The sequence below is a fragment of the Cryphonectria parasitica genome (genome assembly GCF_011745365.1).
Source record: "Cryphonectria parasitica EP155 unplaced genomic scaffold M406scaffold_5, whole genome shotgun sequence".
NCBI classification, from domain to species: domain Eukaryota; kingdom Fungi; phylum Ascomycota; class Sordariomycetes; order Diaporthales; family Cryphonectriaceae; genus Cryphonectria; species Cryphonectria parasitica.
This window is the reverse complement of record NW_024468913.1, coordinates 1,002,204-1,023,536: the sequence shown is the minus strand read 5'-3', so window position 1 is coordinate 1,023,536 and position 21,333 is coordinate 1,002,204. Positions and strand designations below refer to the sequence as shown.

Here is a 21,333-nt window from a genome sequence, read left to right as displayed (position 1 = left end):
ATTATAATTCTTATATCTTTGATTTCCCTCACATTTTAATACTGTAGCCACAGGTCATGATCAATACAAGAAAGAAAGCAGTCGATGACGAAACAAGGTAGTAGTAAAGCCCGCCCCAATTCGTATGATGGGAAAGTGCATTGTTGGTGCAGGGGATCGTGACTGCCAGGGCTTAGTTATGTGTCGAGCAAGTAAATACTGCAGTGACAGCCCTCTCTCCAACTCCGCTCTTCCCCCTCCCCCCCCCCCCCCCCCCAAAAAAAAACCAAAAAAAAAAAACAAAAACATGCGACCCACCTCTCAGCTGTCATCCTCAACGCCACACAAGCCATGACTGGATGATTACATCCCAATTCAGCAGTAAAACCCACAACCCTCCTCCCTTTGCTCTTTTTCATCCAATGAAGATAATCATCATAGGCGCAGGCCTAGCCGGTCTGACAGCCGCGTACCGCCTCGCCCAATCCGACCACAAAGTCCAAGTCCTCGAGCGCCACAAGACACTAACCCCCCGAGGTGGGGAGATGAACGTCCGGCCCTCAGCGACCCGCATCATCCTGCAGTCATGGAAGGAGGGCGACAACATTCCCTCCTCCCTTGCCAAAGCCCTCTCCGCGGCCGCAACGCCCACCCCACATGCCCTCCTCCGCGACGCCACCACCGGCCGCGTGCGCATGCGTAACATTGCCGTGGACGCCAGCGACAGCCCGGATTGGGGCATCACGCGACAGGACGCGGTGCATGCACTGTACGAGGCTGCTATAAAAGCAGGGGCGGAGGTGCGGTTTGGAGTGGTGGTTTCGGGTGTTGAGGAGAAGGAGGAGGATGCTGCTGCTGCTGCTGCTGCTGCTGCTGCTGCTCCTGCTGCGACGCGTGGAGGGGCGGCGGCGGCGGTGGTGGTGAGGTTGGCTGCTGCTGAGACTGACGAGGGGCAGGACAAGAGGTTCGAGAAAGAGCTGACGGCGGACTTAGTGCTGGCTGCAGATGGGATTCGGTCTGCAACTAGGCGTGCTGTGCTGGCGGATCTAGGGTGTGAGACGGAGCCTGTCATCAGCCGGACCACGCTGTACGGTGTGCATGTCGACGACGCGGCGCTGGCGTTGCGGGCTGGTACGTCGCGACTGACAGACCAGGAGAATATCAATGTGTGGACAAAGGGGAGGAGTAGCAACAGCAGCAGTGGTGAGGGTGGCTTTGTAGTAACCCGCCACAACACAAAACGAAACTCGGTAGGCCTCCTCTTCGGCATCGACACTGCCGAGACCGACCAGCGCAGCCTGTGGGACGAACAAGGCGACATCGACCTCGTCCGCCACTCCTTCCGCGGCGCATGTACCGAGCTCGTCCAGGCCCTGGATGCGGCGACGTCGTGTGACAGGTGGCGGCTGGCCGAGCTGCCTGACCTCCCACGGTGGACGAGCAAGGGAGGGCGGGTGTTGCTTCTGGGGGACTCGGCGCACGCGATGCACCCGAATGCTGCGCAGGGGTTCTCTCTGATCATTGAGGATATTGCCGTGCTGGACTTCTTATTGCGGCTGCTTGGGGGCCGCGGGGCCGAACAAGACGACGGCGTCGTCTCACAGGTCGCGAGGTGGTGGCAGGAGATCAGGAGGCCGCGGGTCGAAAGGATCAAAGCGTATGCACGCTGGAACACGGCCATGTTCTCGGGCGGCTTGCCGATCCCTGAACAGGATGTCGAGAGGCGGGCTGTCAAGAGTCTTAGGGATGTTGTGCCCAATCGGGATGCCAGTTTCCACTCGTCTGCTTTCTTAAAGTGGGCTTTGGATTATGATGCGATTGCTGAGGTAAGAAGACCTATCTGTTGCCATTGAGATGTCGAAAGCCGGTGTGGTGTCTTATTAAACATGCAATGTGTATAGGCCAGAGATTATGTGAGAAAACCACAGGCGAGGTTGTAAGAGCGCGCAGAGAGCAGCGGAGGGAGGGATGGATATGCATAATACACAACAAGCAAAAGTGTCAGGCGAGTTGTTGAGGAGGCTGACGGTGATCTCGACCGCGTCATCTACTGGCAGCTGGTTCTCTTGGATAGTTTGATCAGGGCAGTATCTTGTGAGAATATATATCCAGGATATTTGAAGTCATCATCATTCTCATAACCAAGAGGCCTTTCATGATTCCTTTTACAACAAAACAATCATTACCTGCTGAGGGTCCTTTATCCATTAACTACAACACAACCACCGCACAGACAAACACAGCCAAGAGTGTGAAAACAGACGCCATTCTCACCCGCCCAGCTCCAGAAGTGCTCACTGGCGTGCTCGTCGTGCCACTTGAGCCACCAGTAGCCGTGGCCGCCGAGCCCGAGCCGCTGGAAGACCCAGACCCGGATCCGCTGCCCCAGCTCAGTGTCCAGCCCTCATTCCAGGTCCCGTTCGAGGTCAGGTCGCTCAGCCCGGTCACGCTGAGGAGCTGTGACCCGCTGTTGTAGGACCACCCGCTGCTGCTGATGGCCTGCCCGTTTAGTGTGACGTTGGTCACATCCGCTGAGACGCCCAGGACGGTGACGTTGCCCAGGGGGAGGGTGTCCTCGTAGCTTCCCGAGGGCGTGGCCGTGAGGGATGTACTCGTGGCAGATAGCTTTTTTGGAGGGAAAAAAAAAAAAAAAGGAAACAGTGTTAGTAGTTGACAATTTCGAACAAAGAAGGAGAAAGGCAAAAGGGAACTTACCGTGACCCATGTGGTAGCGTTGGGCGTCACGCTCTCGCCATCATCCAGATACAAGGTCCCGTTTGCGCTCCCCGTCAGGTCCAGCGCGACCAGCAGGCCCCAAGGGTTCTGCCTGCTCGCGCTCGTGGTCAAGCCAGGCGCCTGTGTGGGCACGACGTTGCCGCCACGGATGTACACGGGGATGTGGCCCAGGGGCGCCGCAATGGTGACGTTCTGGCCCCTGGCGACGCCGGTGACGGCGGTCTGGTTGTACCAGTCGTACCAGACGGTGGCGCCGTCTCCAGAGCCGGGAAAGACGCCGTCGACGGTGGAGGCGCCCTGCTCCAGGCACGGGGTGACGAGGAGGGCGGGGCCCAGCAGGAACTGCCTGTCGGCGGCGGCCAGCCAGGGCTCGGCGGGGAACTCCCAGGCCAGGGCGCGCATGACGGGGCTGCCCGTGTCGTGGGCGTGGGCGAAGGCGGTGTAGAGGTAGGGCAGCAGGCTGTAGCGGATGGCCATGGCGTCCTTGGTGGCGTCGATGACGGCGGCCCAGCGGTAGGGCTCCTGCGGGGCGGCGGAGAGGGTGTTGTGGTTGCGGTAGAAGGGGAAGAAGGCGCTGAGCTGCATCCACCGGCTGCACAGCTCCATGTCCGAGTTGCCGCTGAAGCCGCACGTGTCGACGCCGAACATGGGGATGCCGAAGAGCGAGAAGGCCAGCGCCTGCGGGATGGCGAAGAACATGTACGCCCAGAGGCTGTAGTTGTCGCCGCCCCAGTGGCCCGCCCACTTGCCTGTGCCGGCAAACGTCGACCGGCCGATGATGAAGGGCCGCTTCTCGGGGGACACGGCCAGCAGGGCCTGGTGCGTGGCGTTGAGGATCTGGTGCCCAAAGAGGTTGTGGAAGTCGTACTCTAGCATGCCGCCGTGGTGGGTGGCGTTGGGCGATACGGCGTGCACGGCGAGGTCGCCCTGGACGTTGTTGATCACATAAGGCGGGTAGTTGACGTTGCGGCTGCCCGGTGTAGGCGTCGTCCGCAGGTAGGAGGAGGAGGGCGAGGACGACGACGTTGATGTTGCTGCGGCAGAGGACTGTGATGCGCTGAGGGAGGACGCGGTGGCGGCCTCGGTGGCGTTGGTCAGGTTGAAGCCCTCTGGGTAGTCGTAGATGACATCTCCCGGCTCGCCAGGAAGCAGGAAGGGCGGGTGGACCGGGTTGAGCGAGACGTTGTTGCTGCCACAGCTGCCGACGCAGAAGGAGCTGACCTCGGACATGTCGATCCAGATGCCGTCCCACGAGACGTTCTGGTGCCAGCGCGACATCTCGTCCGTCCACCAGCTGAAGGCCCCTGTGCCGTTGGTGGTGCCCAGCGAGGCCGCCACCCAGTCTGGAAACACAGTGTAGCCGGGCCAGACGCTTCCAATGTACAGAGAGCCGTCTGGGTTGAGCATAAAGGCACCGGCATCGACGCCACGGTCAAAGATGGGATATGCGTCGCTCGCGTTCTCCGGATTCGGGTGGTAGATGGCAGAGTCCACGATGGGGATGTAGTGCTGGCCGTTGGCATGCAGCTTGGAGAGGAACTCGGCGCCCTCGGCGTAGCCAAACCGTATGGCGTCGTTGTCAAAGTCCCTGTACTGGTTCATGTAGTCGATATCCGTCCAGATGGTCTCGAGGGGGATGTTGAATCTGGCAAAGTTGTCGACCACGTCCTGCAGGACGGACCAGTTCTGGTAGCCCCAGCGGCACTGGTGGAAGCCAAAGGTCCAGTACTGCTGCATGGCAGGCAGGCCCACGGTGCTGGTCTGGTAGTCCTGGACGACAGCCGTTGCTGACGGGCCCGAGTAGAAGTAGAGGTCGATGCTGCCGCCCAGGGTGCGCCACGTGATGCCCTCAGGACGGAGCAGGATCTCCTGGGGGTGTGCGTTCCGCAGAAACACGCCGTGGGTGTAGGGCGTGTACTGAGCAGAGGTGTCGGTGGCGTTGGCCACGTAGGCGAGGCTGCCGTTCTCGCCCTGGGAGAAATACCTGGTGTCGAGATAGATGGGATGCGAGCCATAGATGTTGTAGTCGATGGTGTCACCAGAATCAGCGGCATACAGGGTCCCTTTTGTCATAGGTGTCAGCTCGTGATCCCCCCTTTCAGATTGGCCAGCTAGCCAGCTGCTTCAGCGAGCCAGATAGATATAAATCTTAAGTATTACTCACTCGTAAGGTTATTCCCAAGCCTGAAGCCGTGGATGGTCTCTCCCAGGCCGTACAGGTTATAGTTCTCCGGGAGGGGCGAGACAAACTCGACAAACTGGTCCTCGTAGACAAGCTTGCTGCCGTTGGTGGTGAAGAGGGTATCCCCAGTAGACTTTCTGGTCACGGTAAAGGCAAAGGTAGGGTCATTGGTCCAGGACAGCTCAAAATCGCTGTTGCTGGAACTCGCGCCGCCGCTTGAGGTTGGCTTGGGTACAATGGCCTCTGGGAGGAGGAACCAGGTCTCATTGTCAGAGCCAATAAAGCGAGGCTGGATGGCAACGTTGAGGCGGCCTGTGTCCTGGTGCTCGACGGTCAAGGTCAGGTTGGCAACATCGTTTCCATAGACGCTGCAGGCAGCTCCGGCCAGGTCCAGGTCGGCGGTCAGGCCCGTGTCCGAAGTCTGCACATTGGAGGCTGTGTATCCTGGACACACGGTCTGCACATCGACAGCCTCGGGGTCATTGATGTTTGGCAGCAGCGTCTGGCCGTCATCTGAGTCAAAGGGGACAGTGAAGATGGCCCTATAGCTTGTGGTTGTCTCCGTGGACCCGGTGGTGAGGGTGGAGGAGGACTGGGCTAGCACCATGGGACACAGGCCCCATAGGGCCAGACGGGTGAGTGCATATGCCATCACGATGCCGCTCACATATGGTGTGAGCTTCGAGGACAAGGTGCGTTTTGGGTTGGGGGAGGGGAGAAGACGGAGGAGGAGGCAGAGGCAGAGGCAGAGACAGAAAAGAAGGAGGAGATCGAGGACAGCCAAGGGGTCGAGGGGATTAAATACTGAAAGCAAAGATGGCCCTAGACGATCCTCGGCCCACGACACGGCGCCCAGAAAGAAGGAGGAGGAAGAAGAGGAGGAGGAGGAGGAGGAGGAGGAGGCCATGACGATCATGAGACCTCGTCTTCAATAGGCAAAGGTTATCGTAGCAGGAGGGGTTTGTGGCGTCGTATGTCGTCGGCCAGCCAGAGGTAGCCTATACACCAGTGACCTCACCCCCAGCCTCAAAAGTGTCGGCCCAACAAAACAAGCCATGCACTGGGCTGTGTGTTTGTTGACGGGCCGATTCTTCTGCAGGACGAGCGGGCTTCTAGCAAGGGCTCGTGCAGGGAACTATAATAGATCTTGCTTTCTCTTTTCTTCCCCGCGATCTGGAAGTGGTTGGGTTCGAGCGAGCACAAGGCCGACCATCAAGGGTTCCCCAAGGAGGGGGGCTCCCAAAAGAGGGCAGCCAAGGCCAAACCATAGGCACCAAAAGTATGGAGACGCAACGGTTAGGTACCGAAAAATCCTAGCGACGAACCCTTTTTAGTAGTATAGACGTGGAGTTTACCCCAACTTGCTCCCAAGCTTAAAGGAACAAATATCGGGGAAAGGACCTGGTGAAGTAAACAGGCTTTAACGCCTTGGAGTTTAGGTCCAGGTTCCCCCGCAAATCTTGTCTCTGTGCTGGTCCACAATGCTGCCACAATGCTGCCGACATGGTCTGTGTGTGACTCTATTTTCTTTTTCTTTAACCTAAACTCTCTCCTCTTTGCCTTCTTGGCTTTTCTCTTTGTCACTCGTGCTGATCATTGTTCGCTTTATTCTCGCTCATATGGTCGGTGGAATATCGTTGTCCAAGGCACACTCCCTTGCCTCCTCTTCGAGAGGTTAGGTATTCGTGACGAACCCGATTGACGTGTACTTCCTGTCCTCGCAAGTATATGTTACTCGCAGCTCATGTACCGTGGTAATAGTGTCACCATAGTGAGTGTACATACTGACACGTGGGACTCTAGGTTGTGTTACCATGCTGTGTACATCTTTCTTTTGGATGAATATACTTGTTGTGGGAGTTTCTCGGCGATTTGCACTATATTTCCAACCACATGAAAAGAAAAGCAGGAAGACTGTGATTGTCACGCCTGGCACTGAGTCTTGGCTGGCTGACAAGCTCCTGTGTAGCGGACCCATAGCCTCTCAAGTTCCATGCGCACGTTGCTTCGTCAATGCCCTCAGAATGGGAATCAGACGAGGAGTCGGTCGATCAATCAAGTTGCGTAATTCATCTCGTTGGAATGAGTGAGTTGAGCCCATCACCCTGTGGACTCAAATATTGTGCGAGGGCCAATTGAAAGTGGCACAACTCATTTACGTCCTCTACTAGGATACGTAATAGTAAGGTGAAGCGAGGTCAAGTGATCTGGCTGAGATGTGCAACAGCACGCTCATCCCTCTCATGCTATGCTTCGTGTTTAGGCGTACGGACAAGTTGAGGCTGCCGAGTAGACGACTTGGCTCCTCGGATGAAACCCCTTCCCTGATATGAGAAAAAAAGAATCATAGTGACATAAGTAAAAGAGGAAGAGAATATGTAAATGCAGGGAACAGATCAAGAATGAATAATAAAAAAAAAGAATGAAAAAAAGAAGAAAAAAAAGAAAAGAAAGAAAGATGAAGGCTGCCAGAAAAGCAAGTAGAGTAGAGCGCCAACCTGTAAATTGGATTGCCTAGCAAAGACCGATTCGTACGGCAAGATTTACATGCTTAGGAAATGATGCGAAGGAAAGAAGAGAAGAAGAAAGGAAACATGACAAACACTGCATTAAATTATTTCCAGTGATACTTAAGACTGGCATGCCATAACCAGTGCCAACCTCATCAAAACCCGAACGTAAGCCATCGTCACCGCGCAGGGAATTTTTACGCCTCTAGCCGCGCACCTCGTCCACGTCTCGCTGACCCACCACATATTCTTATTAATCATACAAACATCTCGATGATATATGGCCTTGCATAGGGAAATGCGAACCATCCCATCCGGATAAAATACTCCGGGGATTGTTTCTCTTACTAAACACGTCATCTGACAACAATGGAGTGGGTTGGTTCATATTTCCTTATGGTACAGGTAAAAGACCGTGGGGGGATAAGAAGAGAAGGAGGGAGAAAAGCATTGCGAGATTGATAAGATTGCAGGAAAGGCGGGGCATTCCCGCGCCGTGCTTATGTCTGGTGTCAACGTATGGGAGACCCGCCCAGCAGGGGCCAGGAACTCCCCCATTGGCGGGCCGAGGGAGGATATCTCTGTTTATGTGTGAGAGAGCGTGTATGTGTTTGAAGGAGTGGATGAGGTGGTGACATCCCTTGATTATTATCTATATATCATCTCTTGACATCTCATCTCCGCCCTCGGAAGAAAAGAAAAAAAAAAAAGAAGACCAACCTCAGGCTCTTATTTCTCAAAAAACTTTTCTATCATCATGGCATCATTAGTTTAGATTCTCTCCCTCAGTTCATTCTCTTACTCCTTCTTCTCCCATCAGCCATGTCTGAGACCACCCTCCGCGAGTCCATCGACGGGGGCACCGAGGCCACGCCGCTGCTGGGCGCCGGACCAGCAGGAGGCCGTCCTCGCCCCCCGTCACGATCCGCCACCGCCATCGGCCGGGCCGAGGAGGAGGCCCGGGCTGCTCGTACAGACAGGATCATCAGGAACATGCTCCTGCTGGGCAACCTGATGGCCTCTGCCTCGGGCGGGTTCCTCAATCTTCCCGTCGCGCGTCTGACCGAGGACGTCCTGTGCCACGCCTACTACGAGGAGCGTCGGTCGTCGTTGCTGGCGGCGACGGTGTATGCGCCCATTGACGAGGGCCAGTGCAAGCTGGAGCCGATCCAGAGCAAGCTGGTCCAGATCATTGCCGTCTCGAGCGCGCTGACGGCGGCCGCGGGGTTTTTGAATGCATACCCGTGGAGCTCGGCGGCTGACAGGTGCGTGCTTACTTGACTTTTTTTTCTTTTTCTTTCTATCCCACCTCTTGTCGTTGAATCATGATGATGATTGCTGACCTGGATCTTCAGGCTTGGTCGGAAATTTGTTCTCTCCCTCTCCCTGGCCGGAATCATGCTGGGCAGCCTGTGGACCCTCATCGTCCTCGCGTTCGGTGGTGCTATTCCCATTCGTCTGGTCTGGCTGGAGTGCCTTGGTGCCTTTATCGGTGGTGGGAATCCGGTTGCTGTGGCCATGTTGTTGGCTATGCTGGCTGATGCCTCGAGTGAGGAAGAGAGGTACGTTTTTTTCTTTCTTTTTCTTTCTTCTCTTCTCCACCTCTACAAGCAGGATGAGACGTGGAACAGCAGTGAGTACGTCTATTATAGAGAGACTGACTGACTTTCCTTGGATAGGGCCGTGGTGTTCTTGAAACAAAACATGGTCACCGTCTGCGGCAATCTCGTGGCCCCGACCTTGTCCTCCTTCATGATGTCCAGGCTGGGGCCCTGGCCACCTTACATCACAGGCATAGCTCTGATCGGCTCCTCGGCCCTCCTCGTCCTCTTCATCCCCGATGCAAAACACCCACCCTCGACAACCTCCTTCTCCTCCTCCGCCACCACGGAGCAGAACAGCAGCGACGATGATGATGACGACGACAACGATGCCGACGAGGACTCATCTATTCGAAAACAGCCCAAATCCTCCTTCTCGTACTCCTCCCTCCGCCACCGCCTCCGCACCTCCCTCTCCATCTTCACCTCCCCGCCCTCCCTAGTCCTCCTCCTCCTCACCTGCGCCGCCGACCTCCCCGTCCTGTCCTCCACCACCTCCTTCATGGCCCTCTTCATCTCCAAGCGCTTCGGCCTCCGCCTCTTCCAAGGAGGCTACGTGCAGACCGCCTTCGGCCTCGCCTCCATGGCCCAATCCCTCGTCCTCCTCCCCTGGCTCTGCCGGTTCCTCATGCGCAACAACCCTGCCGCCACCACCACCACCCCCCGTTCCTCCTCTTTCTTCCGCCCAGCAGACGAGCAGCACCGCGACGCCGCCCTCGCCCGCCTAGGCGCCACCATCACCGTCCTCGCCGCCCTGGTCATGGGCGCCGCCCCGACCCTGGCCCTCTTCATCGTGGGCCTGGCCCTCCTCGCCCTGGGCATGGCCTACGCCAGCCTCGCCAAGAGCCTGATGAGCTTCTACGTCGCCCCCGCCCACCGCTCGCGCGTCTTTGGCGTCGTCGGCATGGTGCAGATCCTGGGCGGCGTCTATGCGCAGCCCATGCTGGCCGGCTTGTTCTCCATCGGCATGAGGCTGGGCGGGGGCTGGGTCGGGTTGCCGTATTTCGGCCTGGCCGGCTTGGTCTGTCTTGTTTTGGGCTTCTTGTTGTTGGTGAGGGTGCCGAAGAGGCCTGTGGGGTTGGACACGTCTTCGTCGTCTTCTTCGTCCTTATCTGCTGATGAGACTGGCGAAGGAAGAGCGGCAGAGTAGGAATAGGGCCAAGAGAGGGGGGGGGGGGGTGGAGTGGGGTTGATTGCCGTTGTTGGCAGAGCATGCCTTGGCTTTCATATTTTTGTTCTTCTATTACATAAAGTTTATTTGCTTGGGTGATTGCTGGAATGGAGGGACATCATGAACAAGAAGAAGATGGCAGCCAGGACATGGAGGCTCTCTCTCTCTCTCTCTCTCTCTCTCTCTCTCTCTCTCCCTCTCTCTCTCACTCACACACACACACACATCTACTTTTGCATATGCAGTATACGATAAAGTGGCATAGAAATCCACAATAGAGCTGAAATAGAAATCAACACACGAGGGAGGAGAAGGTTGTATGATCGAGATACTACAATTTGTCACACTTGTTCTCTGTCTTCTTCTTTCAGCCCTCTATTTGTCTTTCTTTAGTCCTCCACACCCTTATACATCCACTTCTCCGGATCCAAAACAACCTCCACATCCACCTCTCCCATCACGCCCACCGCAACCACAAGATCATGAAACCCCTGCACGCCCTCCGGCTCCCGATCCCTCTGTGCGTCTCGAGGCCCATTGACATCCCACCTCCCCTCCACCCTTCCATTCCTCGTCATGAAGCACTCCACCTCGATACCTCCTCCTCCTCCTCCTGCAGCACCAGCAGACGAAAACCGCATCCCCAACCCCACAACCCCCTTCCCCCCAAACGGCTGCACAAAGTCATCCCCGCCCCAGAGATCATTCACATACCGATGCCCATCATCGCTGTGCACCCCAAGCGACCCCCTATGCCACCCCGGCATCCGGAACGGAGGATAAGGCAGCGCCACAAACCCCAACCCCAGCGCTGCGTCTGCGCCCAGGTCCCGCCGCACCACCACCTCCCAGTACACCGTCCTCGCCCGTCCCGTCACCCGCGGGTCGTCGCGCCGAGCTACGTAGACGGGGGGCTGGGCGGTGATGCAGCTGTCGCCGCAGCGCCTGTCGGTCCTGACAGCCCAGAGCAGACCACCACCCGTGGTGGTGTTGTGGTGACTGTGGTGGGCGGCGTGTTCCTTCTCCTTCCCTGGCCTACTACTACCCTGCGAGGTGATGGACCCGCTAAAGGTATGAGCCGCCGGCCTGACCAGCCTGGGAGCGGCCGACAGAGCCGGGTGCCGAGGGTCCGGCGTGGGAGGGAGCAGCGTGTATCGTCGGCACCACTTCTCGCCCTCCTCCGCCTGTGTCTCGGTCGCGTTGGTGGCCCAGCTGCGGTCGTGTCCGCCGAACAGCGCTGGGGGTGGTGGGTAGCTGGAGGTGTCGTCCTCGGGGAGGGGCACGGACTGCCAGTCGTACTGCTGCTGCTGCTCCTGCTGCTGCTGCTGCTCCTGTTGATGGTAACCTGGAGGAGGTCCAGGAGGAGGGGCATAGTCACCTGAACCTTTTGTGCTGGTGGTGTGAGAGGGTGGTGGCCCTGGAGGGGGTCCTATGTCATCGTCGTCATTGTTGTCTGCGTTGGACGCGGCGTGGCGGAAAGGATTGTTGGATTTAAATAACCCCATCTTGGGCGGCTGCTTCTTCTGAATGCCCTGTTCGCAACCTCGAGCATTGGCTTGTGTCCCAGGGTAAATGCTGTTGAGAAGATGTAGATTTCTAAAAGCCGAAAGTAAGATGAGGGAGGGAGGGAGAGGGAAAGGGCGAGAGAGGGCAGTGCTCTTGTGCTAACCCAACCCAACGTCGGCCGCCAAGCCATTCGTCTCACACACGCCAATACACACTACCAATCACGCCCCAGCTGGTCGTCAGTCTGCGAGCTGTCGTCATCCGATCCCATTCACTAGGTTGATCGAGATCTCAAGCAGTCAATTATGGGTGACTTCTCTTCTTGGAAATGTCACGATAAAATACATATCCTGTCTCAGGGGGAAAGGAGAGGGCGGCCTCATGTGAGATGGTCCACATATACTCTCTTATAGTCTCTCCCCAAAGAGTGACTGATCACTCAGGGATTTGTGTCGCGGGTTATTACACAGCATGACAAGAAGCAGCAGTTTCAGGGTCCAAGAATCAAATAAAACAAATAACGAGTGACTTTAGTTAGGTGATTCCTTGAGAGTAAAAAGGAGCGCCCTCGGCCATCTATGCATGCTGTCAATCTGTGAGGCCTTTGACCAGGTGCGCCTTTAGATATAATCTGACCCAAAACCACATTCCCCCATCCCAGATGAGTTGGGCATCTGTTCAGATCCTCGAATGAAAACAAGAACAAAACAGTCATGAAAGAAGTAGAGAATACAATCTGTAGATCACGCGCACGCGCGCAAGCAGCGTATCCATGCGAAGAACCAAGAACCCTCTTCACATCATTCCTGGAACTCGCTCACCAACCTCCCACAGACAAATCTCCCAGACCTCCTCGTCATCGTCGTCATCATCATCAATTTCCCTCTTCCCAAGAGGGTGGTGCATAAGAAAAAGAATTCCAGTGCTCGCGCGCACATTGCTGTCTTCATGACAGTCTCCCGTTACATGTCTTCGCACTTGCTCCTCCTCCTCCTCCTCTTTCAACTAGAACAAAAGCCACCAATGGACTTAGCCCCAGATGCTTGTTTGCGCCTCTCTAGGGTAGAAGAAGGCGACCAGTCCGATAATTACATAAGTGGCACACAAGAGTGCGCCCTCTAGGTAATTACTGCGACCGTCGAGGACGAGGAAGTTGGCGATAAAGGCCGACACGAACAGGCACACCGTCTCGAACAGCGTAAAGAACAGGGTCATCTCCCTGCCCATGCACCAGCCGATAATCACCACCAGCGGCGTCATGAACAGGGCGATCTGGATGGAGCTTCCGACGGCCACACCAATAGCCAGGTCCATCTTGTTCTTCATGGCAACTGTAATGGCCGTGACGTGCTCGGCCGCGTTGCCCACGATCGGCAGGATGATCAGCCCGATGAAGAGCTCGCTGATGGAGCTTGTCGCCACCAGCCCGTTGATCGAGTCCACCATGAATTCGGCACAGACAGCGACCAGACCCGTGCTAACGAGTAGCAACAAGATGGCGCTGACACGCGAGAGGTCGTCTGCAAAGGGATCTTCCGGCTTTGCTGTGCCTGTGGCGGTTGCGATGGCCTGGGCAGAGATCTGCGAGGGCAGCATGGCGCCCGGTGCGCGGATCTGCTGCTCATTCAGGCGACCAGGGAGGGAGTTGGTGCGTCGGATCCCGTAGCGCACGCGAGGGACTGGGCCAGTGGGCACAGCCGGCATCACGGTTGTGTTGGGCGGTTGGGCAAAGACCGTCGGCGTCAGATTCCTGGCAACGGGCTTGAGGGCCAAAAGCGCATCAAAGGGCCTCTTGGTTGTCAGGCCCTCTCCAGACGGTCTCGCAACATGATCCTGCCCTGCGTTACCGACGGCGAAGTCCACACGCCGGGGTTCGCCGGGGTTAACAGACTTCTTCTCGGCAGTCTCTGGAACCTCAGCGATAGTCTCCTCCGTCGGGCTGTTCGCGCCGTGAGAGTGCGAGTGAAGCTTCCTGAGTTGTTTCTTGGAACGTTTATAAGACCGCTTATACTTTCTCCTCCGGCGTCTGTGCCGTTCGTCATCGGTCGAAGAGTCGGCGTCATCATACGAGTTAGTCCGCATAGCAGTAAGGGATAGACCACGTGTGGGCTGCTCAGTAGGTGGGCCGTCCTCCGTCATGGGGCTCGCGTCGGACCCAGGCGACAGCCTGCTTCGGAGTGGGCCCGTGTCCATGGTGTCCACAGATGCCATGCTCGACTTGCGCCGGCGCGGATGACGAACCATGCGCTTCATCCTCTTGGACATGGTTTCTCTAGAACGGCCAGAAGAGTCCGAGTCTGAAGACGATGAAGAGCTATCGTCACTGCTGGAGGAGTCGAACCATGCGACGGCCGGGCCAGGGGTCGCCTCTGCGTCGATGACCTCCTGCGGCGTGGATTCGTACATGTACGCATGTGACTTGAGCTGGAAGACCAGGTAGATCACGTAGACCAAGAGAAGAACCTGTTGAGCATGTGAGAAGAAGCACGAAGGATCAAAAGAGTTGCGGGCAGCCCTCAATAGGGACGTACGATACTAGTTCCGCGGCTAATCTTGAGAGACTGTGCGTCTGCCAACGTGGTGTCATTGAACGAGGCGTGGAACGCTGTCTATAGGCGCTATTAGCATACGCACAGCGCATAGAGACGTGTAGTAGCGTGTGTGTGAGACATACCGGCAAGACAAGGCTAATAACACTCAGACTTAATAAACAAGCGCTCATCTGAGTGACTGTGCTGTTATAAATCTGTCGATGCGGTCAGCACTTCCCGTGGTTCGCTATGGCCCTGAACGAAGGCAATTTCCTTACCTGCTCGCGGAAGCGAAGACCTCCAAGGAGGAAGCACATTCCAAGAATAAGCAGCAGGTTGGCCAGAATAGATCCCAAGAGGGATGCTTGAACAATACTGATTTCATTCTAGAGAATCTTGTTAGTTTCTTTCTGAAAGACCTAGAAACAATCGACAAGAAGGCTATCATACCTTGACAAGCGCAATACTGTAGCGTTGTAAGAACAAGTTGTTAGTGAGCAAAAAGGTGTGTGGTCAAGGTAAGAGGCACTGATGGGCTCGCAACGCTGCAGGGAGAGCAGACGATACTCATAGGGGTGGATCTAGGGCCCCGGGACGCGATTGATCTGAGGATGACCCGAAGGCTTGTCTCTCTGTCTTTCTTGTCATGGTTTACTCTAGTAAGGCACACATACATGCTATTGGACTTGTCAGCAATGCTGTCTATAAAGAGAATCAAACCTTCGTGAGATGAAGAAATTCAAAAAGAAGAAAGACGAAGGGCCAGAGCCAGTCAGCCACCAGGTCGGGATAGCCCTTGGGGAGTCCCACTTATGAGACTTGCTTTACCCCAGCCCGGCTGACCCGGCCCTGGCATGAACGCCATGTGCTCGTAACGTACAAGATGATAAGTTCCACAGCATTGCCGAAGGTGATATTGAGCAGAGCGCCAATGGCGTCGCCCATCCTATGTGCCACTGTTTCGGTCGCGTGGCTCAGGAGGCCAGCGAGCGGGATGATGGCGATGGCATTCATGGCAAAGATCACAGCTGGGCTCACGTTGGGGACGAACTGGACGGCGATGCCGACGGGCACGAAGACGAGCAAGACGTTGAGCCAACTGTGGAAGAGGATCTTTCTGCAGGTGGCGAGAAACCTCCTGAGAAGGCTGGGCTGCTTGACCTCGCTCTGTCCATCCTCTTGGTCTTCTTGGGCCTTTTCGGTAGTGGTGGTGGAGGTGGTAGCGGTCTCGGGGGTGGTGGCATCCACCCCTAGCTGAGACCCCTTCCTCGAAGCTTGCGGAGATGGAGAGGGCTGCGGGCCTCCTTCAGGACCGTTATGCGGTCCTGAATTCTGATGGAGGTTTCTGCCGCTTCCAAGTCCGCCGCCCTCCTCAACTCCAGCGGGCAGCACGCCATCGGCGCCCGAGGGGAGGAGGATGGGGCCGCCATTGTTACTGGTAGAACTGGTCGCGATCCGCGCGAGGGTGGTGGAGGCCTGCGAGGACGAGTGCGAGATGGTTCGATCGTTGCTTACGGGGAGCAGAGAGGGATCAGGGTGGTGGTGGCCAGGTCGTCTCGCCGTGCTACGGTTGCCGCCATGAACTTTGGAGCTTGCCCAAGAACGAAGGCGATCTATATACGGTCCGTCAGGTGAAGTTTCCTTCATCGAAGTCAGGTTGGGCCAGCAAGAGCAGCAGAGGCGAGAACTGGACACGACAATAGCGTGTGTTGGTTGTTTTTGGGGGTAGATGGGTGGTGAGGGTGGTGGCGACGATGGCGATGTGGTGGAATTGTTGATTTTGCGGAGAGGCAAAACAAATAAAGTGATGAGGGAGCAGAAAGAAAGAGAGAGAGAGAGAGAGAAAGAGAAAGAAGAGAAGACGAGAGGGAGACGGAGGCCGTTGGGAGTAGCTTGGTATGGGAAAGTAAGGTGGGTGAGGTTCCCAGTCACCAAAAGCAAGTGATGACCTGCTCCTGCCACCCCCAAGCACAGCAAGCACCCGCGATTGACCCGTTACAAGCCAGCCAAGCCACTATCAACCGCCTGGAAAGGGTAAGGATGCGGGGGTCAACCTTCCACAATAGCTACTTGTGGTACGTACTGCGGTGCGTAGTGCAGTGCAGTACAGCAGCCCTGCACCCGCCAGAGGTGGAACCCTCCAAGCCCCTGTCGCTTGTTCACTTGACCGCTGTGACAAGTTCCGTAAAATGGCCCTTCACAGGAGAGGGCGACCCTGGTCAGTGAATCACAACGAAGCCCGTGCACATCTTGTGTCTTCCAGCCCAGAATACAACTTTGCACCCATCAAGTTGTGCTGACGAGAACATTGACTGAATTGGAGGTGATGGAAAGAAGAAGGGAAAAAGCGCAGCCAGATACGTAGCAAGAACCGGCCAATACCATTACAGTGCTCGCTATCGCTCTTGGTGTCTCCTTGGCAGCTTTGTTCAACGAGGCCATCGACACAGTTTGTGTGCTAGCAGGGTCATTGATAAGCGTGGTCCCGGCTTCCATGACGAACATGATAAAGTACCAGGCATGTTAAGGTGAGACAAGACAGACAAGAACTTGTACTATGGTGCAAGATTGCGATTTGTTGGGTGGGATGGGACGAAAACTCTCCTCCCTTCTAAAAAGATGGGCGTCCGAGACAATTTGTGACAAGTGGCACCTGTCACATCATTCAAAATGCAGCCTCTCCTCCACTGTGTGTCTTTGGACCGCGTGTATCCTTGCCAGGTACCTCTCGCCTCGTTTTCTCTCCTCTTTTCCCCATGTTTGTACAAATATTGTTTGATCGAGCGCAGGGCTGGGCGACAGCACTGGCTGCTAGCTCATAAGCAGCGGCGGGCCCGCCGTGCAAACTGTATGGCTGGTGTGGATATGCAAGCACACGGTGAGGTTACATCCCGGCACCGAATGGACGGAAGACACGCACACCGGTCAGGCACAGACATACGTCCTTATCACAGACCCACACACCCGTCTCGGCTCCATCGGAACAGCGTTTGGGAGGGGGGCCAGATCGTGCGTCCATCCCGGACGTTGCTCCGTTTGTTGGCCTCTCGGGACCGGTGTAGCTCATGTATTATACGGGGAATTCACATTACGATGCAGACAGGTTGAATCATTGTAACAGGATCCAGCAAGAGGCAAAGAAGGGCAAAAGTGAGCAAAAGTGAGGGGGGGGGGGGGGAAAGGAGGATGATAGCACGCAAAGAGATACTCATTGTAGAGTCAAAAGATAAGAGTGAATGGCCACCGACCGTGGCGCATGTCTTCATTTCCTCATCTAAGCCTTCCTCAACCGTTTGGAACGTCTCGTAGGTGGTGGTGCCTCTTCCTCATCTTTCTCCTCTACCAAGGGAGCACCTCCAGCCTCTTCTTTATCATCATCTGCGACTTCTGAGTCGGAGTCGTCGGAAATCTCAGGTGCGCTGTCGCTCCCAAAGCCCTCGAACGTCTCATCCACCCCAGCTGCGGCAGCTTCTTCTTCTGAGCTGCCCACGTCTTCCTCAGCGCCCTCCCCTGAATCATCCTCGTCGTCATCCTCTTTGTTCTGCTCCTCCTCTGCGACATCCTCCTCGACGACCCTCTTTCTCTTCTTGTGAGCCTCCGCGGCACCATCTTCGCCCTCGGTACCGTCGCTCTCAACAGGTGGTGGTATAAACCAGGGTATCTTTCCGCGCATGAAATCGTTCAAAACCATCTTCGCAACGCCGTCGACGTCAGGCTCGCCACCTTTCAGCAGCCGGCCTCCCTTTCTTGCAAGCGTCTCCAAGAACAGAATGTGGTCGTCATTCCAATCGCTGATGTTGTAGGTCCGCGCCATATGATGCTTCTTCACTCGGTTCAGTACCGCAGGTATGTACTGTTCTGGGTGCTCCACGTTCTCAACGCGCACCACGCCGCGCAGCAGCAACTCTTTGGGTGCGTCGTGATGGTTCTGCGGAACGATACCAGGGCAGTCGATCAGGTAGATCCTCTTCATCAGTGTCACATACTGCCACACCTTTGTCTCTCCCGGGATCGGAGCCGTTGTCGCAACCTTCTTGCCTCGAAGGGTGTTGATGATTGACGACTTTCCGGTGTTTGGGTACCCAATCAAGCCCACTGATACTTGTTTCCTATCGGCATGGAGTTTCGAGAACTGCCGGAGCAGGTTGATCAGAGATCCTTTGCCGAATGGGTTGTTAATGGACGCGCGGAACGCCGCTGTGGGATAGTCCTTTTGCAGATATTTCACCCATTGAGCCTAGCAAGTCGTTAGCCTTGGGAACAGTATAGCTGGACGAAATGCAGAGTTGAGAAGCCACTGGGCTCGGGATATGTATGTCCTCTTTACTAAGAAATCCACGGGAATGTGTTCGGATGAACGAGGCAGACTTCAACTCAAATGGAGACAAATTCACTCCCGCGACGTTCAGCCAAAACGGAGACCGTCTGTCCTCCCTGGCCGGAGCCAAGGGATTCTGGGAGATGAAAGTCACTCTCCCCAAGTTATAACAGACAGATTCCATCAGACACCGAGGCGCCGGAAAATTTCCTGACTAGAACTTGGGGGATGGAAAAAGTTTTCCACAGGTTGATCTTTTTGAAAGGTGCGAATAGTGCGCGCGCGTGTCAGCGAGGGAAAGACTTACGGCAACCTTGGCGGGGACCAAATCGCACTTGTTCAGGATGAAGACAAGATGCTTGTGTGGAGCCTCCTCTTTCAGATACTTCTCCACGGACCGACATCGTGTTCCGAGAGGATCACGAGCATCCAGGACATGCAGGATGACGTCTGAAGAATCAATGACCTTGTCTGTGGCATCAGGTTAGCACTGTCTGTGTATATATGACGCCAGTGTGAAGACATACAAAGCTCGTTCCATATACGTTTGGACTGGCCCTTGGAGAAGATGGGCTCGACGGCCGTCGTGATCACGGCCTCACCTGCCCGATGCATGTCGCCGGCCGCGGCCTGCTCAGCACCAAGCTCACCGCTCAGCAGCCTCGCCTCCTCCAGCTTCTCCTGGTATGTCTCCAAGCTCTTAACCGTATCGTCCGCCAGCTCGTCGATATTGCTCACGCTCAGCTTGACTCGCTTCCTCGACGACTTGGGCCCGAACACCTCGGCGAACGGCGACGTCTCGACCGTCATCTTGGCCTGGTGCTGCTTGAGCCCATTAATCCTGTTGTCCTGGCCATCGCGGATCAAAGACATGGGCAACTTGTTGCTCTTAAGCAGGACGGTGTAGGGGTCCTTCTCCTTCTGAGCGATGGCGTCGCGGAACGCGCTGAGTGACTCTTGGCTGATGACACGGCTGTTGGAGAACCACTTGCGGTTGGGCTCGACGCGCGCGCTGGGAACGTCGCGGCTCTGGTACGAGGCGGCCTTGACAATCTTGCCATCTGCGTTGCGCTGGGGTTTTCCTTCTTTAAGGATGTTAAGCTGCTTGACCTTCTTGGCGGTGCGGTAGAAGTTTTCTCTGGACGCTCAGGGTCAGCACGAGATAGAAATGATCCACGAGGAGGGGAAGTATGCATACCCCTTGATCTTGAAATTGCTGCCGCCCTTGTCGGTGCCATCGCGAACCCGGCGGTTCGCCTCTTTTTTGAAGCCACCCATCGCTGAACTGTTAGCGACTTGGCGCAGTTCGTTTTGTCGTTATGAGTTTGAGTTGACTGGATTGGAAAGAAGATGATGGGCAATCCTGTCCAAACCTCTCGAGACCGAGCGTGTGCTACCAAAAAATAAATTGAATCAAGTAGAAACACGTTGGGAGAAGGCCTAGCGGTGCAGGAAATTCATCAAGTAGCAGAAGGGGAAACGGAGGGGACCCTTCAGAAGAAGTAAGAAAAAAAAAGTTCAGAGCTGCAGGGTTGATTGGAGTTTGGTGGGGCCCCAATGCCTGCCTCCAAAATTTTAGCGAGTCTCAGTGTGTTATGTAAGACGAAATTTCGTTCCCATGAGCTACCAATTGCACCAACGCCCTCTCCATCTCACCACCTGCACTCGAGCGTTGGTCAATCAATTTCGAGGGGGCTGGACGGCGACGAATCTCAACATACTCGTCCCGTTGTTCCGGCCAGACACGCAGACACGGTTTACACAATCCACACATCCGCCCACAATGCCACCACCAATACGAAGAGCGCCTCTGCGGTCGCTCGCAGTGCCCGTCCTCGCTCGCAGTGCCACCGCAGCAGCTCGACCATTCAGCAGCACCACTGCCAACCCCTCCGACATTCCCATTCCGCCCGAATCCCCTCGTTTCATCCCCCTCCCCGACCTCCCCCAGTCAGACGAGACCAAGAAGCCCATTATCAAGGGTCGCCTCCCCATTCCGCGCGAGATCTTCACTAAGCGCGCCCACAAGGACCACAAGCTCTCGCCGACCTTCGTCCGCGACACAGCACCGCACTCCAAGGCCGAACGGCGCGGCGAGCCGCCGCGGTCTGAACGCGACGCCTGGAAGCGTCTCATGGCCGAGAGCCGGCGGCAGGCGCTGGGCAGCGGCATCGGCAACCTGTGGAAGCGCAAGGTGAAGCGGGAGACCAAGGCCAAAGCTCGAGCCGACGCCCACGCGCAGCGCAACCTGGACGACAAGCGCGCCCCCGAGCGGCCGGATGAGGTGTTCACACGGGGCACGATCCCGCAGGCCACGCTGGACACGTCGGTCATCCGGGACCCGATGTATGCCACGCGCCAGCGGGAGTCCGCCCAGCGGACGGCGGCGCTGCAGGCGGCCAAGTCGGAGGCGAGGAAGGATGCGATCCAGCGGCTCTACGTCGAGGCAAGCGACTTCATCGTGACCGAGGAGGAGCTGGCCAAGAAGGTGGATGAGATTTTCTCCGAGGAGCACTTCACCAAGGCGGGCACCGCACGCGGTATCTACTGGGGCGCGGAGAACATGTGGGAGGCATACGGGTCGCCGACGACGGTGCGGCAGATGTTTGCAGATATGAGGGGCACGAGCACGCACGTCACAAAGGCTTACGATACATCCTTCAACAAGACGGTGCAGAGGCAGAAGGTTGTGGCGGGCGAGCTCACCGGTGGTGCGTTGTCTGTAGGCTAGACGATTTCGGACAAGAGAAATGTTACAAATCCAAATGACGCTACTCACGTATATGCAACTTCACGCCA

General features: G+C 56.3%; 8 protein-coding genes across 8 annotated transcripts; 4 read left to right on the top strand and 4 right to left on the bottom strand.

The window, feature by feature from the left end:
* Positions 1-401: 401 nt before the first annotated feature.
* Positions 402-1,832, top strand: M406DRAFT_260074 (FAD/NAD(P)-binding domain-containing protein; the record flags this gene model as incomplete). The annotated part of the gene is made up of 2 exons (XM_040917338.1): positions 402-806; positions 921-1,832. The coding sequence occupies 2 exons, from the start codon at positions 402-404 to the stop codon at positions 1,830-1,832; spliced, it is 1,317 nt and encodes a 438-aa protein (XP_040775324.1).
* Positions 1,833-2,190: 358 nt separating this feature from the next.
* On the bottom strand, positions 2,191-5,504 carry M406DRAFT_43693 (family 31 glycoside hydrolase; the record flags this gene model as incomplete). The annotated part of the gene is made up of 3 exons (XM_040924227.1): positions 2,191-2,604; positions 2,695-4,778; positions 4,880-5,504. The coding sequence occupies 3 exons, from the start codon at positions 5,502-5,504 to the stop codon at positions 2,191-2,193; spliced, it is 3,123 nt and encodes a 1,040-aa protein (XP_040775323.1).
* Positions 5,505-8,229: 2,725 nt separating this feature from the next.
* Positions 8,230-10,538, top strand: M406DRAFT_107313 (uncharacterized protein; the record flags this gene model as incomplete). Its single annotated transcript, XM_040915232.1, has 3 exons — positions 8,230-8,672; positions 8,763-8,969; positions 9,087-10,538. 3 exons carry the CDS (start codon positions 8,230-8,232, stop codon positions 10,156-10,158), a joined length of 1,722 nt encoding a protein of 573 aa, XP_040775322.1. The 3' UTR covers positions 10,159-10,538.
* A 30-nt stretch (positions 10,539-10,568) lies between these two features.
* On the bottom strand, positions 10,569-11,684 carry M406DRAFT_259440 (uncharacterized protein; the record flags this gene model as incomplete). The annotated part of the gene is made up of 2 exons (XM_040917295.1): positions 10,569-11,178; positions 11,242-11,684. The coding sequence occupies 2 exons, from the start codon at positions 11,682-11,684 to the stop codon at positions 10,569-10,571; spliced, it is 1,053 nt and encodes a 350-aa protein (XP_040775321.1).
* A 511-nt stretch (positions 11,685-12,195) lies between these two features.
* M406DRAFT_356524 (uncharacterized protein) lies at positions 12,196-13,345 on the bottom strand. The gene has a single exon (XM_040923468.1). It carries the CDS (start codon positions 13,279-13,281, stop codon positions 12,715-12,717), a length of 567 nt encoding a protein of 188 aa, XP_040775320.1. The 5' UTR covers positions 13,282-13,345; the 3' UTR covers positions 12,196-12,714.
* A 1,894-nt stretch (positions 13,346-15,239) lies between these two features.
* Positions 15,240-16,029, top strand: M406DRAFT_356523 (uncharacterized protein). The gene has a single exon (XM_040923467.1). The coding sequence runs from the start codon at positions 15,552-15,554 to the stop codon at positions 15,849-15,851; it is 300 nt and encodes a 99-aa protein (XP_040775319.1). The 5' UTR covers positions 15,240-15,551; the 3' UTR covers positions 15,852-16,029.
* A 1,526-nt stretch (positions 16,030-17,555) lies between these two features.
* Positions 17,556-19,812, bottom strand: M406DRAFT_62438 (uncharacterized protein; the record flags this gene model as incomplete). Its single annotated transcript, XM_040924780.1, has 5 exons — positions 17,556-17,625; positions 17,660-18,453; positions 18,842-19,005; positions 19,062-19,672; positions 19,733-19,812. 5 exons carry the CDS (start codon positions 19,810-19,812, stop codon positions 17,556-17,558), a joined length of 1,719 nt encoding a protein of 572 aa, XP_040775318.1.
* Positions 19,813-20,232: 420 nt separating this feature from the next.
* Positions 20,233-21,265, top strand: M406DRAFT_291411 (uncharacterized protein; the record flags this gene model as incomplete). Its single annotated transcript, XM_040918965.1, has 1 exon — positions 20,233-21,265. Exon 1 carries the CDS (start codon positions 20,318-20,320, stop codon positions 21,263-21,265), a length of 948 nt encoding a protein of 315 aa, XP_040775317.1. The 5' UTR covers positions 20,233-20,317.
* Between the last annotated feature and the right edge of the window lie 68 nt (positions 21,266-21,333).

Excerpts from the sequence above, each read along its gene's own strand:
- M406DRAFT_356524 (XM_040923468.1), bottom strand. The coding sequence starts at position 13,281 with ATGCTGCCCTCGCAGATCTCTGCCCAGGCCATCGCAACCGCCACAGGC.
- M406DRAFT_356523 (XM_040923467.1), top strand. The coding sequence starts at position 15,552 with ATGGAGGTTTCTGCCGCTTCCAAGTCCGCCGCCCTCCTCAACTCCAGC.